The sequence below is a fragment of the Echinops telfairi genome, unplaced genomic scaffold, assembly GCF_000313985.2.
Source record: "Echinops telfairi isolate 266 unplaced genomic scaffold, ASM31398v2 ScPeMD7_7424;HRSCAF=8462, whole genome shotgun sequence".
NCBI lineage: Eukaryota > Metazoa > Chordata > Mammalia > Afrosoricida > Tenrecidae > Echinops > Echinops telfairi.
Genome location: NW_022111324.1, coordinates 14,086,811 through 14,103,780, shown reverse-complemented (window position 1 = coordinate 14,103,780; position 16,970 = coordinate 14,086,811). Strand labels below are relative to the sequence as shown.

Sequence of the window (16,970 nt, the reverse complement as noted above, 5' to 3'; positions counted from 1 at the left end):
TTTAAGACCCCAGACGCTATACTTTTTGATAGCCGGGCACCATCAGCTTTCTTCGCCACATTTGCTTATGCATCCATTTGTCTTCAGTGATCCGTTTGACACCTCGTGATCACACAGGTTGATATGTTGTTCCATGTGGGCTTTGTTGCTTCATCTTCAGCTTCATCTTGAACTTACACATGAGCAATTAATGGTCTGTTCTATAGTCGGCCCCTTACTTGGTTTTTCCTGCTGATTCTTCCACAGATGTAGTCAATGTGATATCTGTGTACTCCATCTGAAGAAGTCCACGAGTATCATCAGTTGCTTTCTTTGTTGTTGAAAAACGGTATTTGTGATGAAGAAGTTGTTGGTCTTACAAAATTCTATCGTGCTAGCTCCAGCTTCGTTTCTATCACTAAGACCATATTTTTCAACTACTGTTCCTTCCTCTTTGTTTCCAACATTTGTATTTCAATTGCCAGTAATTATCAGTGCATCTTGATCAATTTCAAACTGAAGACATTGGTAGAATTCTTAAATTTCTGTACCACTAGCTTCTGTGGTTGGTGCAAAAATTTAAATAATCATTGTATTAGTTGGATTTCCTTGTATGAGGATAGGTATTATCCTATCACAGACAGAATGGAACTTCAAGCTAGATCTTTAAATGTACTTAAGATTTTTTACTTAAAATAAAAAAAAATTGACAATGAATGCAATGCTATTCCTTTTTATTGTGTTATTCCTGGTGCAATAAACCATCTAATTTTTTTTATTCAAAATGGCCAAGTACCAGTCCATTTCAGCTCAGAGTATCAATCTTTAAACATTCCATTTCAGCTTTGCTGACTTCTAATTTTTCTAGATTCACACATTCCAATTCTAATTATTAATTGATGTTAGCAGCTGGTTCTTCTCATTCTAAACCCGTGCTCCATCAGCAAATTGAGAACCCAAAGACTACTTCTGCAGGCTTTACTCCATCTGTGCAATTATGGTCAAGTATACTTTGAGAAGCCAGCTCTTTTGGACTTCATTTTGATGTTATAATTAGATGAGACCCTTGAAATGGGGGTGAATGTATTTTGCATTTGGAAAACATGTGAATCTTTCAGGGCCAGTGGATAGACTATGGTAGGCAGAATGACTCCCTGAAGTGTCTGCACCCCAATCCCTAGGATCTGTATGTTACCTTATAAGTCAAAAGGGACTTTGTAGATGTAATTAAAGTTGTGGATCTTAAAATACAAGGATCATCCTGGATTATGCAGGTGGACTCAATCTAATCACCTGAACCTGTAAAAGAAGAGAACTTTGTCCAACTAGTATCAGAAGAGATTGGGCAGAAGTCAAAGGGATTTGACGTGCGGGAAAGACTTGCTGTGTCATTGCTGATTTGCATAGAGAACGTAATATGATGAGGAATGCCGACAGCCTTAAAGAATTGAGAGGGGCTCCTGGTTGTCAGCCAGCAAGGGAATGGGGACCTCAGCCTCTCAACTGCAAGGAGCTGAATTATGCCTACCTGAATGGACTCTGAAGTAGATTTTCCACCAGGTCAGCCAACATCTTGATTTTGACCATTGGAGACTAGGCTGAGGACCCTGCTGAGCCATACTCTCCTTGGTTTGTGACCTATAAAAATGGCATTGTCTAACCTCTTCCAACTTCACAAGGAAGGAAGGAGAATCAAATTCAACATTAGCTCAAGGCTGATTACTATGAGGTAGAGGTCAGATATGCCTCTACTTTCCAACCTTCTTTATCACTTCTGAAATCAACTGTCCCTCCTAAGGCATGCTCTGCTTCTCTGCTTCATAGCAAAATTCATTGCAATGGTTACACAGAACTCGCAGATAATACTCATGGTTATGGGGTTTACTAGAGAAGTGAACATGGTACAGTGTGGGATCAGAAATGCTCAGGATACATTTCTTCCTGTTAGAACAGCCTCTGATCAGCATGCCCTCAGGGACACATTATCTCTGGTCCTCAGCCTCTCAGCCACTCCACCTGTTGGCCTCTGCTCTGCCTGGGCAGTATTACAAAGTTCTTTTAGTGCTGCCAATAAATGCCCAAGGGGAATGCTAGTTTGCAAAACACCTTAGCCTGACTTTGTTTGACTCTGGCTCTGTGAGTCAGTGAATTTAGCTCCCCCAATTAAGTGCTTGGAGCTACCACACTCCACAATCAAGCCTTCTGCCCAAAGACACTCAGATTATTCCATGGGCTGGGATGCCTGCTGCTCTGTTTTTGTGCTTTATGCTGCTGTCTCTGCTGCCACACTTCTCTACTATGGTGTAGGTTACAAAGACTATGGCTAGAAGAACCATAGCAAGTAATCCATTGCACTGTACCTACAGAACTGCGTGGCAATACGTGGATGCTGATTTTAATTGCTAAATTTGTTTCAGTAGCAATAGGAAAAACAGACATTTCCTCAGTTAAATTTTCTAAGACTACTTGTTTCCTAGGTAGATGTTCTCTTAAAGAGAAGGGAATAAATCAGGCATAATTCTGGGGATTATATGTGATGATAATATGGCACTCCATGAGGATGATTCTACAGAAGAAAGTATGAATATGTGAGTGAATTTGGCATTCATTTTTTTATTCTTATAAAATAATAAACTACACTAAGGTGTGTCAGTCACTTTCTTATTTGGATGGTGAGTCATTTCTCATGGCCTTGTTACCTGGAAAAATGGAGCAAATGAAGCTTATAAACATACAGAATTGAATATCAGAGCTTCACTTCTTATTTTAATCAAACTATATGTTTGTGTTTTGAGAAATGCAATGTGAAGTAGTTTTGACACCTCCAGGTCCTATAAATAGTACTACTCTTAGTTGCACAATTACTTCTTGGCCTTTAAAAAAAGACTATGGACAAATCCTATCAATTTCTAGGTTCTGGACATCTATAGATCTTGGCCTAGGCCGGAGATGCTTTTGTTGTTGCTGAGAACACACACAGCGGAACATGTTTCAATTCAACACTCTTTACATGTGAAATTCAGTGACACGTGATTACAAGTTATGCAACCATTCAAGTTTTTTCAAGTTCACACACACACACACACACACACACACACACACACACAGAGTCAGGCCTGGTGATTTCTCTTTCATAAAGTTACATCCACTGAGAACCCTTTCAAGTTCAGTTTGTCTGACACTCATGTGTTCTCCAGGAGTTGTGATCCACTCAATAGCATCAGGGATTACGTTTTCAGGGTTTCTTCCTGAGGGAGGGTTGGCAGGGAGGGAGGGGGAACATGAAGAGCTGATACCAAGGACTCAAGTAGAAAGCAAATGTTTTGAGAATGATGATGGCAACAAATGTACAAATGTGTTTGACACAATGGATGTATGTATGGAATGTTATGAGTTGTACAAGCCCCCAGTAACATTTTAAAAAGAAAAAAAATGTTTTCAGTTTTTCACAATGAGATTGGTTCTGTTTTGTTTCTTCTGAAAGAATCCCTTTCATGAATACTTTATAATCCCTTCTCCCTGCTAGGGTACCCACTATGCTTCCCCCTTATGGGGTCCAAAACTTGTTGCAATTATTATGAGAACTGTAGGATAATCCTTTCCTGAACTGGATGCTTTTTTGGCATCACAGTTAAATTGTGCTCCTATGGAATTTGTACATGGATCAAGGAGCAGAAGAAAACGAGGGAATACTGCATGGTTCAAAATCAGGGAAGGTGTGCTTCAGGGTTGTAGCCTCTCACAATGCTTGTTCAACCTGATCCTGATCACATAATCAAAAAGCTGAATTATATGAAGACTGAAGTGGCAGCAGGATGGGAGGAAGGTTTATTAACAACCTATTGAAAGTACCCAGGACTGCTAAAAGAACAAACAAATCTGTCTCGGAAGAAGTATGGCCAGGGTGTCCTTAGAGGTAAGGATGGCGAGATTTCATCTTACATCCTTTGGACTTATTGTCAGGAGAGACCAGTCCCTGGAAAAGGACATCATGCTTGGTAAAGTGGAGGAGCAGCGAACACGAGGAAGGCCCTCAACGAGATGGATTGACACAGTGGCTGCATCAACGGGTTCAGGCATAAGTGAGGATGGCTCAGCATTGTGTAGTGTTTCCTTCTGTTGTGTTGCTGTGGGTCGGAACCAACTTGATCACACCTAACAACAACAACTTATTCAAATGCTTTCCTCCTCTTGGAAAGTTAATAGGGCTAATGGACTACAATAATATGTATATATATTTTTTCTAATAGACCATCTTGAAGAAGGGAAGAAAAGAATGTTTGCAAATTCCTTCATATGTAGCTCTCTTCGTAAGAAATCTTGATTTTTTAATTTAAAGATGTTCACATGGATTTAATGAATTTTTGCTTTTGAAAATATTTCTCTTTTAAAACTCAGGGCTATTAAATCTATCTCACAGGTTTATTAGGAGTAAGTACAATACCATATAAAGTGCTTAGAATTAAGTAAAAGTTCATTCTCTTGCTCAATACTTCTTGTAGGAGTACTTTCTCCTTTCACCAATTTAGTGAATCATAAGTATGAATGCTAAAATATTGTTTCTGCTAAATGAAAATGACCTTTGGCTTGATTTTTTTTTTAAATCTGAAAATATTCTAAATATGCCTCCAATATTTTTTAGCTTTATCTGATGGCAGTCACCTCAGTAAATCTAAGAAATATATTTTTAATGTCACAGCTCCTAATTTCAATTTCAATTCATGATTGCCTCCCAAACCAAAGGTATATGCAGTTGTAGTACTTTGTTTACTTGCATTAATGAGAATGCCAGAGTAATTAGAGTTTGATGAAATTCCTTAGACTAAAATCATGGGGCAAGCTGTGTTCTAAAATAAAAGACTGTTGGGGAGCTAGACTGCCACAGGTACTGCAACACTGAGATGAAACACAGCCACCTGTGGGAGGATGCTGCGGAACTGGTGGGGTTTTATTCTGTTGTCCATAGGTAGCTACAAGTTGAAATTGACTTGATGGCATCCGGTAAGAACAGGTAATTACCATCTTCCGTAGAAGGTGCCGAGAGCTGAGTTTTCACACAGTCTTTGTTAGTATCTTGGGTCCATCATTCATTGGCTGTATTCTTTGGATAAGTTTCTTAACGTCTTTGGACTTTAGTTTCCTTATCTATAAAATGAAGATTGGTATTTGTTCCATCCTCACAAGGTTATTATGAAACCAGCAACGAGCAACGATATAAAGCACTTAGAATCACTTAGAACATAATGAATACTTGATACTATTTGATTGCATAAAGTAGCCTAACACATTGTAGTGTAGTATAACCTACCGTTTTTGTTCTGTTTGTTAGGTTATACACTCTTACACTGTGCTGCAGCTTGGGGTCGGCTAGAAACTTTGAAAGTGCTAGTGGATTTGGATGTTGATATAGCAGCTCTGAATTTCCGGGAAGAAACTGCACGAGATGTCGCTGCTCGGTATTCCCAGACTGAATGTGTTGAATTCCTGGATTGGGCAGGTAAGAAAGTTTACAAGGTGTTGAAAAAGTAATTAATTTAGTTTACTTTTCTTCTTTGAAATATAGGCTTATGTCTTCAGCAAAGCAAAGAGATGATTGATATTTTCATCTCTCATCAGTTTTATTTGTAGATACTACAGTTATTGTTGATAGTAATATATGCCATTTGCCTTTAAATTTTCATTATTGGCCTAAAACTATATATAATAGATACTGTGCAGATTAGAAAATTGTCAGTTTATCGAATGGTGTCTACAGAATGAGGCTTTTTTGTTGTTCAATCTGTTTTGTTGAGGGTCTTCCTCTTTTTTGCTGCCTTTCCACTTTACCTAGGAGGCCTGGTGGTATAGTGGTTATGCTTTGGGCTGTGATCCGCCTGGTTGGTAGTTCGAAATCACCAGCAACTCCTCGGGAGAGAGTGGGCTTTCTACTTCCATAAACAGTTACAGTCTCAGAAATCCACAGGGGGTCGCTATGATCAACATTGACTGGATGGCAGCGAGAGTTCACTTCTTAGGGACTAGCCTCGCTAGACAACATGTCCAAAGTTTGAGAGACAAAGTTTCACCATCCTTGTCTCTAAGGATCACTCTTGCTGTATTTCTTCCAAGACAGAATTGTTTGTCCTTTTAGCAGTCCATGGTACTTTGAATATTGTTCCCTAGCACCACAATTGAAACACTCCCCTTCTTCTTTGTTTTTTCTTATTTAATATCTAACTTTTCACATGCTTATGAAAATTGAAAATTTTGAACACATTGAAAACACCATGACAAAAAAAACAAAACAAAACAAAAAACCATGGCCTGGGTCCGGCACACGTTAGTCCTCAAAGTAACAGGCTTGCTCTTTAATACTCCACAGAGGTCTTGTACCACAGATTTACCTAATGAAATGCATCTTTTAATCTGTTGACTGTTGCTTCCATGAGCGTTAATCGTGGAGTAAAGCAAGGCAACATCCTTGACAAATTTAAATTTTGCTCCATTTATTATGATGTTACCGACTGATCCAGTTGCGAGGATTTTGGTCTTCTTTACATTGTTATAATCCATACTGATGGCTACAATCTTTGATCTTCATCAAGTGCTTCAAGTCCTCCCAACTTTCAGAAAGCAAGGTTGTGTCATTTGCATATTTCAGATTGTTAATAATCCTTCCTCTAATCTTAATGCCACATTCTTCTTCATATAATCCAGCTTCTTTGATGATTTGCTCAGCATACAGTTTAAGTATGGTGAGAGGATGCAACCCTGTTGCACACCTTTCCTGATGTTTAACCATACGGAATTCCCTTCTTCTGTTTGCGTTGGATCCATTGACACATTCCTCGGGAGCACAATTACGTGCTCTGTAAGTCCCGTTCTTCTCAAGGTCATCCATAGCTAGCTATGCTCTAAGTAGTCAATAAAACCCAAGTGAAAACTTTCTGGTTTTCTCTGCTTTGAGCCAAGAAAGATGGATAGAATTAGGGAAATCAAAGGGAAGGAAGCATGTACAGAAAGGAAAATGTGAGTTTTATTTTGTATATTATAGGTGATTGTCCATTGTACTAAAAGCTGTTTAAGGGACATTCTTTCTAGATGTTAAGATTTTTTATTTTATGATTAGATCTATTAGTGAAACAAAAAGCAAACAGTTCTTCGATTGGCTATGAAATTGTCTTAAGTGTAATTCACATGCCATAATTTAAAATCCATTTTTTGAAGAATTCATGTTCCCTCTGACATCTAAGTCACCATCCAGGAACAAATTTTGCTGTAGCATCTTTTGAGCACAGTGAATTTAGGGCTTACAGATTTGGAGATTCAGTGGTGATTTCCTTCGCTACATCCACTAGTTACTTTCTGCCATTGGGCTGAGTCCGGGTCACGGCAACCCTGTACGTTGGGCTTCTGAAACTGCAGATCGTTAGAGGTGCAGAGACCTTTACATTTCTGCTGCAGGGGGGCTCATTGGGGCCTGAGCTTCTTGTGGAGGAATTATACCTCACATGGCAATAAAAAAAACAAACCCCAAAACCACATTATATATGATCAGTCCATGGACTGATTAAAAAAATCCCAAACTATAAAAAATAGCTTACTTGTTTACAGATTGCTGATGGAATGTGATTTGAAACTTGGTGGTAATATAGAGAATGTCAAAATCTAAACCATTCCACATAAAATTTAGCATTTAATTCAGATTTAGTAATTAGGCGATTTCAGGGGTTGGGGATGCCATATTCTAGGGAGTTTTGTCTGTACTGCTAAGATTTCAACTTTAGTTTCTAGAGCTATTACAAAATATTTTCTCTGGATTCTTGAGACTGGGTTTTTGTTTTGTTTTGTTATTCAAGTCTTCAGGAGTTCTTCATTTAAAGAAGTACACACGCAGGTAACTCAGAAAGCATTGCTGTAAGGATTTCGGTTCATACACGCAGAGGCTTGTTCCAAACATAACACACCTAAGTGTCCCTCTGAAGTCAGAGGGTGGCTGGAGACAAGTTATCCACTTGTCTGGACCTTGTTAGGCTGCCTTCACAAAGAGGTCCGAGATCTGCTGGCTAGTTCAAGTGCAGCCAGCTCAGGTGGCTGTGGAGACTGTCTTTTAGATTACAAAGGGGTGATCAATTTTCTTGAAACACACAGAACCACCAGAGTGGCTTATTATGAAGAAGTTTTAAGAAATTTGAAAGTGCGTTGTTGAGAGGAGTTGTGCTGAGGAATCTGTTTCAAAAACCATGAGAGTGCATTCTTGTAGGGTAGCAAAGGCCATCCTCTGAGGATATCATTGGAAAACCTTATCCCATCAGCCCTACAGCCCCGATCTTGCCCCTTGAGGCTTCTTTTTGTTCCCCAGACTCTGAAAACATTTTCAAGCAGCACCGTGTGAGCAACCTCAATGAGGTCCAAACTGCCGTTTGACGTGGTGTGGAGGGCATCGACCTAGAGGAGGAGATGTTGGGAATCAATGCTTCACGTTTTTACATTTTTGCTGAAAGGTTTCTATGATTCTGCAGTAGTGCTTTGGGAATTAGCTTTGTATGTGCCCTTTTAGAAGGAATTAGTTCTGTTAGCTCAAACTCTGAAGGGACTGAATAGAACATAATGGAAGAGCAAGGGTGGGGTTGTGGTAAACAAGGGCCCCGGTGTGGAAGAGGGTGTAGACAAGGAACCAGAAATAAGCTTGTATTAATCCATATTGCACAAGATAGACACTGCTCATTTTCATCACTTGTAAAGACTAGATAGTCATTTATTATTATTCAAAGATGGTTTAAATGTTTTTGTCTTCCTTGTATTCCATACCCTTATGGATATAGCATGTTTTTCTGGATTTTTCAAAATACTTTAAATCACATCTGCTGTTCTACTTGCATCCCCCCCCCTCAGTTTTTATTAGAAAAATACAGTAACTGTAGTTTTCTAAACTGATGTGGCTGATCCACAGATCTTTGAAAACTTAAAATTATTGATAGCTATTTTACTGCATTCTTTACACTGAAAAGCACTTCAGGTACTTTGCCGTCATTGACGTGGCCAACAGTCTGCACAGTATTTGGTCAATGTCATAGGTGGACAAGCTTTCTAGATCATTCCCAGAGGTATCTAAGGATTTCTGCTCTGTTTCCTCATACTTTCATGCAGTCTTGGCCAACTAAGCTGGGATTAAAAGCCTCCGTGTGAACATAAAGTATGCTTAGGCAAATCTACATATGTTATTTATATCAGATATTTATTAAAACAATATGCTTAGATTCTACTCTACAGATTGGCCAATCCCTAGTAGTCTAACACTTTAAAAAGAAGCAAATACTGAAAGAGGTAGCAGTGATCATTTGTAGCCTTTCCCCTTTAGTAAGTTTGGATTCCCTTTTTTTTTTTTTTTGCTGGAAGGAAATAACTTTTCAACCCTGACTTCTTTGGACAATTTCATTCAAGAATGTGACCAAAATTACAAAGCCTCCCAAAGAAGAATTTTCACCCTTAGAGGAGTCCTCTCAGTCTATCTCTTTTGAAATCTCCAGATGCTATATTTGCATTTGTATATGTCTAGTAGCTTTTGGCTCCTTCCCTTCCTTCTTCTTCTTTGATTGGGGATGCTTAACTTTCTTAGCGGGAGGACGATGGGAAGCTTGCTTCAGGTACTTTGTCATCATTGACGTGGCCAACAGTCTGCAGAGTATTTGGTCAATGTCATAGGTGGACAAGCTTTCTAGATCATTCCCAGAGGTATCTAAGGAGACTTGTGTTTTCAGCTAAAAGGAGAAAAACAAATGATATTACATATATTTTCTTTTTTGTAGTTCAAATTGAAGCTTTTAAAAATATATAAACTTGTATACAATCAAAATACCTTACACACCAATTTTTACAAGAGAAAGGTCACTATGGAAGAAAGATAAAAGTACAGAAGAAATATTCTTTTATATGTGCTCCAAATAAGGCTTTAGTGACAATTATTACATCAGTAAATATTTAATTAGTTCTATGATTAGAGCATTCTTCTGGGAGGAATTAGTTTAAAATTTGCAAACTATATTCCCACAGCAAGTATCCTCACGGATACTGATATTAAAAAGTTGTAGTCACTTTAAAGATAATAAAACACAAACATCTAATTGCTTTTAATGTCGATGAGTTTTTTAAAGTGCCACAAAATATGGTTGGCATCCATTGGCAAAGGTGAGAAATGGTTTAGGAGCTCCATTCCCTAGACAGTTATCCTATCATTAGAAATTAGCTTACAGTCCTTTTACAAAATGCACTGCCAACTGTTTCATATTTCACCTTCTTGTATCTGGAAGGGATCCAGGTTCTTCATTTTATGGATGACACAGCTGAGAAAGATTAAATGGCCATCAGGGCAAAGTCAAATAATTCCATTTTATAAACCTTCTACTTATCATAGCTAACTACCTTCTTGATCTACTTTGTAACTTGAAGAAGAGGGATTGGGCTATAAAGTCTTAAACTTTCTAATTAAATGCACATTTGTTGAGTTCTTAGTATATTCACGGCACTGTGCTTGATACTAGGGAAAGTGCGAAAGGTTGAGATGAATAAGACATAGTACCTGCCTTTAAAGAGGCTTATGTCTTAAAGTTTCTTAGATTCTGTAACTATTATTTACATCACTAATTCACCTTCTTTTTGTGTTTCTTCCATTTCATCCACAGGTAATGAACAGATAAAACAAATAGGATTAAAATGAGAGCTTGAACAAGAATATAAAACAGATGCAAAGAACCATGATATAGATCCATATTAGCAAAACTGCAGCATAATTTGTTCAGAGGGTAGGGTAGGCAGTGGGACTGAGTAGGCGTTACTTTTGGGTAGTGCACTTCTTCTGGAAAAATCTCCCATCCAACCTTTGTCCAGATAGTTCCATCACAAATGCAGAACCTCCCTCTGAAGAAGCAGATAAACAACAAAGAAGAAATCACAGCTAGTCCTTGAATAGACATTATCTTTCACAATTGGAGAAAAATATATATAGCCCCCAAATTGCTTTGCTCGAGGCATATCAGATCTTGTGAGTCAGCAAAAATAGACACCAGTGATCATTGTAACATCATGAGGCATACGGATGGAGGGATAAGCTCAGTGACATCATAAAGAACCACATTGGAACCAAAAGGTGTCACCTGGTCAGTTACCTTGGATTTCTTATACTTTTCTTGTTTGCTTGCCAGGATGTTTGGGCTATTAAAATTTGTGCAGGAATAAAGACTTTACTAATATTCTATCAGCTTATAAATTCAGACAGTAATCATATTAATAGAATTTTATGGAAACAATTTCCTTATATCCTTCCAACCCTTCTTTTGAAGTATGGCAGCTTTATTTGTCCCTTCAATGTACAGTTAGCAGTATACCATTTTCACACGTCCTAACATTGGCTGCTTCTCTTTTCTCACTGTTGAATGCCTTCCCTTGAAATAGCTCAACAAATCGTGGGTGTTTCTCTCCTTTTTCACGTAGGAGGGGGCTTCATAAAGTTTGTGGAAAATTGGAATGAAAAGACAATGGAATTTTTCCACAAAATTTTTAAGTCCCTCCTTTTGTTCCTTTGGTTTATTTGATGAGGAAAGGCAGCATGGTACATGATAAAACATTGAGAACAGACCTTGACTTCTGGGAACTTCCAATGTAGAAGCAAAGAATAAGATCATAAATATTACAAGATAGACTAAAATAAGAGCTAACTCAAATTACAATCATGCAATAGTTGAAAGAGAAAAGCATTCTAACTTGAGAGAAGTAGGAAGTGCCAGACCTGGAAGAATGGGTAGAATTTTGGTAGGTGGCACATGGAAGGGCATCTAAAGTTGAAGAAATATTATAAGCATAGAAATCCTGTGTAAATGTTCATATAGCTAATATTTGGTACCTTCTATGTGCTAATCGGGATTTGGTGGCATAGTGGCTACATGTTGGGCGGCTATCTGCAAGGTCAGCAATTCAAAACCACCAGCAGCTCTGCAGGAAAAAGACAAGGCTTTCTACTTCCCTGAAGAGTTACCGTCATGGAAACTCACAGGGGCAGTTCTACCCTGCCCTACAGGGTCGCCATGAATCAGCAACAACTCGATGGCAGTGAGTTTGGTGTGCTGATCTTTGGGCTACTAGCCACAGTTCAAACCCATCAGCTACTCCTCACGAGAAAGAGGAAGCTGGTTGCTCCTGTAAAGACTTACAGCCTTGGAAACTCTATATAAGGTCATTATGAGTTGAAATCAATTCAATTTATGTGCTAAATATTATTCAAGGAGCAGGTGATTGAAAAAAAGAATCTTCACCTTGCTTTCTAGTATGGAGATACAGATGATAATTACATCCATGGAAATCTGTGAGTGCTATGGAGAAAAAGGAGCCAGAGAGAGAGTGAAGGTTAGGAACTTGCCAACAAGTGCGTAAGTATGTGTTGCTTTAGAGAGTGCAGTCAGAGATGCCTTTCTGATAAGGTGGTGCTTGAGTACAAACGTGAAGGAACTGAAAGACCGAACCACGTTGATATCTGAGGGCCAAGGAAACAGGAAGTTGGCGTAAGGTGTTATCTCATCATTATTTTGATTTTCATCTCCCACATGGCTAGCGATCATGGACATCTTTTCATGTCTATGGGCCATTTGGATGACATCTTCAGTGAACTGCCCATGTCTTTTGCCCATTTTTAAATTGAGTTATTCATCGTTTTCTTATTGAGGTGTTGGAGTTTTCTATAGATTTTAGAGATTAGTCCCTTATCTGTTATCTTGTCAAAACTTTTTCCTAGTCCGTGGGTTCACTTTTTACTCTCTTGATGAAGACTTTGTTTTATTATGAATTACTTTTATTGGGGGCTCTTACAGCTCTTATCACAATCCATATGCTCATTCATTGTGTCGAGCACAAGCCTATGTACAAACATATGTTGCGATCATCATTTTCAAAGCATTTTCTTTCTACTTGAGCCTTTTATATCAGCTTGATAAAGTCGTTTGATGCACACACGTGTCATGTAGTTAGTAGGTCCCAGTCATCTATTTTGTCTTCTACTCTGTATATTTCCTTCATTATATTTGGTTTAGTGTCTATGCTCTGCACTAGAGCCTTTAAGTCTGTCCTTTTTTTCCACATTGATGATATTTATAGTTCTGGGATTTACATTTAGGCCTTTGATCCATCTTGAGTTCCTTTTCGTTAATGGGGTGAGGTCTGGGTCCTGGGTTCATTCTTCTGCAGATGGAGATCCAATTTTGCCAGCACCATTTGTTGAAGAAAGAAATCCTATGTTTCCCATTTAATGCTGTTTTATGCCTTTGTCAAAGATTAATTTAAACAGTGCTTTTGTAATGCATTGTACAGATAGGCAAATGGGAACGAGAAAAGTTACTTGCTAAAGGTGACCAAATTGCGTTTTAGAGTGGTTTCAACAAGTTTATCAAAAATTCCTGTTTGGGATTTAATGAGTTTATTTATATAAACATAGGGTGAGTGATCTTAGGTTCTTAGGTCCCAATCTCTGGAACTCTTGAATGTTACCTTATGTCATAGGAAGAACTTTGCAGATGTGCTAAAACTAGCAATATCTTAAACTTACAGCTTATCTCAGACTATTTAAATGGGCCTTGAATGTGATCACATTGTCCTTTGAGGGAAGAACTTTGACACAGAAGAGGAAAAGGTGATGTCATGATGAAAGCTAAGATTTAAGTTGTGTTCTTTCAAGATGGTGGAAGGAGCTACAAACCAACGGATACAATGGCTATTAGGAGTTGTAAAGGGCCAGGAAATGGGTTCTTCCTTCAGAACACCCAGAAGGAATCACCCCTGCGAGTTATCTTGACTTTAGTCCAATGAAACTGATTTTGACCTCCAGGAATGTAAGAGGATAAATTTGTGTTGTTTTAAGAGACCAAATTAGTGGTGGTCACAGGTTACAGGAGCAATAGGAAAATAATATACCAGCTTTTAAATTAAATTGCGACATATTTATAGTTTATAATATTTAGTTTTCCAATTTCACAGTATGGTATGCTTCTCTATTTAAGCCTTCTACATCTCTCAGGAAATTATTATAGTTTTTTATTACAAGTTTTTGGCATATCATCCACATATTGTACAATTCAATAGTTTGGCCATATTAAAAAGAGTTATGCAATTATCACAACAATAAATTTTAGAACACTTTCTTCCTTGTACTCATTGTTACTAGCCCCCTTTTCTCCCCAATCTCCCTTGCCATATCCTCAAGAAACCACTAATCCAGTTACTGTAATCAATAAGTAATCTATAGATTTACCTGTCCTGGATTTCATAGAAATTATTATAGTTTTATTAAAAACAGATATTGACAATTTTGTGATAACATTCTTGTGGTGCTGTTATGAATGGTATTAATATAAGTGCTATTCCCAAAGCCAATCTCTAGGCAACTGGACATCCCCTTACAGAATGGACATGGGGAGAAGACAGGCCAGTCAGGATGCAGAATAGCACCAATAAAACATACACCTTTCCTCTGGTCCTTTAATGCTTCCTCACCCCACTATCATGACCTTAATTCTACCTTACAAATTTGGCTGGAACAGAGTATGTACATGGGTACAGATAAAAGCTGGAAACACAGGGAATACAGGACAGATAAACTCCTCGGGACCAATATTGAGAGTAGCCATACCAGGAGGGTAAGGGGAAGGTGGGGGGGATAAAGAGAGAACAGATCACAATGACCTACCTATAACCCCCTCTTTGGGGGATGGACAACAGATAAGGGGGTAAAGGGAGACATCGGACAATGCAAGATATGGAAAAATAATAATAACTTATAAATTCTCAAGGGTTCATGAGGGAGGGAAGGAGGGGAAGGGAAGGGAAAAACGAGGAGCTGATACCAAGGGCTCAAGTAATAATAAAATGCTTTGAAAATGGTGATAGCAACAAATGTACAAATGTGCTTGACACATGGATGTATTTATGGATTGTGATAAGAGTTGTACGAGCCCCCAATAAAATGATTTTTAAAAATGTAAGCGCTATTTTTTTAAAAGAGGAAAACTACTTTTCAGTTTATTTTCAGTTATGGTCAAGAAAGATTATCAAATTAGTTTGTCTATTAGAGGAAATGTTTTTTGCTCTTTCTCCAGAATAGACATTTTAATAGGATATATGGCTTTTTTGGGAGTAGGGGAACTATGTTATATACTACATTGTTCTTGAAAACATTAAGCACCATTCCAGGAACACAGCGCTTCAACTGAGTGTTACCTTTGTTGAAATTCATTGACGACAACCGCAACAAATTTCCTACACACTTACTAAAACTCTGGATATTATGGTACATTCCAAACAGTTATGCCTAGTTGTTTAGTCTTTGCTTGACCATGATCATTTTAAGTTTCTATTTTGTTCAGATGCAAGGCTGACTCTGAGAAAATGTATTGGAAAATTCTTTGCAACCATTACAGACATGGAAAAGGGGCCCGGAAAACTCCTTAAGGAAGACAAGGTAGGTGCTGTGCTGCTCATTGTGGTATCTTCTGAATATTTTGCCTTACAAAAATTCATTGGCATCAAGTTGATCCCAACTCATAGGAGCCCTGGTGGTGTAGTGGTTACCTGTTGGGTTGCTAACCACAAGGTCAGCAGTTTAATTCCACCAGCCACTCTTTGGGAGAAAAACGTGGCTTTCTACTCCTGTAAAGAATGACAGTCTCAGAAACCTCAAGGGACAGTTCTACGCTGTCCCATAGGTCAGTATGAGTGGAGATAGTTGCCGTAGCGCTTTCATTTCTATGCTTATGCTCTACCTTTGGCCTTCCTTTCCTCCCTCTCTTTGCTTTTAATGGAAACAACAGCAGTATTTCTCTGTATACTGTGATATTTACTATTAGCTTTTGACAAGCACTGCTTATAGTGTGTAAGACATTTCCTTTTGTTACAAAAATTTAAAAATGTATATATTTAAAAGAAAAAGGAAATTAAGAATAATAGCTAATAATTTTGTTATCTAGTAATACTCTAATTGAAGTATGATGAGAGTGACTTTAACAAACAATTTTCTTGTCTCACAGTTTAGGAGGTTGAGCGTCCAAATTTGGGGTGCTGGCTCTTGGGAAAGTTTTTTCTCTTGTTGGCCCTGGAGGAAGCCTCTTGTCCCTGAACTTCTGTTTCTGGTCTTGGCATCTCTCTTCCTCCTTCCTTGCATTTCTCCTTTGCCTGTTTAATCTCTGTTTAATCTCAGAAAACATTAAAGCACACCCCCCTCCAAATCCTGCCTCTTTAACACAGCAGAGGCAGTGCGCTCGCAGATGGGATTATAGCCACAGGCGTAGAAGCTAGGCTTTACAACACATGTATTCTGGGGACACAGTTCATTCCATGAATATTTCTGGAGCACTTGATACATTCCAACACAGTTTGTAAAACCTTCATATGCAATAATTAATTTATTTTTGGTAATAACTCTATGAGGTAGGTAGGTACTGTTATTATCTTGTTTTACCAAAGAAGGAAAGCAAGGCTCAGAGAGATTAAAGAATTTCTCCAGTCACAAGTTCTCTAGTGGGAAGAATCAGGGTTTGCACTCAGACCGTTTGAAGCAAGCATCTGTACTACGGAATAACCGCTGAGTTGTCTTGAAGTGGTTAAGTCACCTAGTATTGGCCCTTGTTATTTTCCTTTATCTTATTAGAATGATTTTTTTATTAGTTAAATTAAACCATTGTTCATTTTATTTTTTTAAGTCATTTTATTGGGGGCTCATACAGCTCTTATCTCAATCCATATATCCATCCATTATGTCAAACACATTTGTACATTTGTTGCCATCATCAGTTTCAAAACCCTTTCTTTCTATTTGAGCCCTTGGTATCAGCTCCTCATTTTTCCCTCTCCCTCCCCCATTCTCTGTCCCTCACAAACCCTCGATAATTTATAAATTATTATTATTTTTTCATGTCTTACACTGACTGATGTCTCCATTCACCCACTTTTCTGTTGTCCATCCCCCTGGGAGGGGG

The 16,970-nt window shown here is 38.2% G+C and overlaps 2 protein-coding genes across 2 annotated transcripts in view; one reads left to right on the top strand and one right to left on the bottom strand.

Moving 5' to 3' along the window:
* Positions 1–16,970, top strand: part of ANKRD45 (ankyrin repeat domain 45) — a 39,967-nt gene that overhangs the window by 9,000 nt on the left and 13,997 nt on the right. The window contains exons 2-3 of the mRNA XM_030887766.2: positions 5,309–5,476; positions 15,363–15,457. Coding sequence (XP_030743626.2) covers positions 5,309–5,476; positions 15,363–15,457 — 263 coding nt within the window. The remainder of the gene's footprint in view (positions 1–5,308; positions 5,477–15,362; positions 15,458–16,970) is intronic.
* On the bottom strand, positions 9,492–10,931 carry TEX50 (testis expressed 50). Its single transcript, XM_013005675.1, has 2 exons — positions 10,608–10,931; positions 9,492–9,719 (listed from the first exon to the last, which is right to left on the bottom strand). Exons 1-2 carry the CDS (start codon positions 10,929–10,931, stop codon positions 9,492–9,494), a joined length of 552 nt encoding a protein of 183 aa, XP_012861129.1.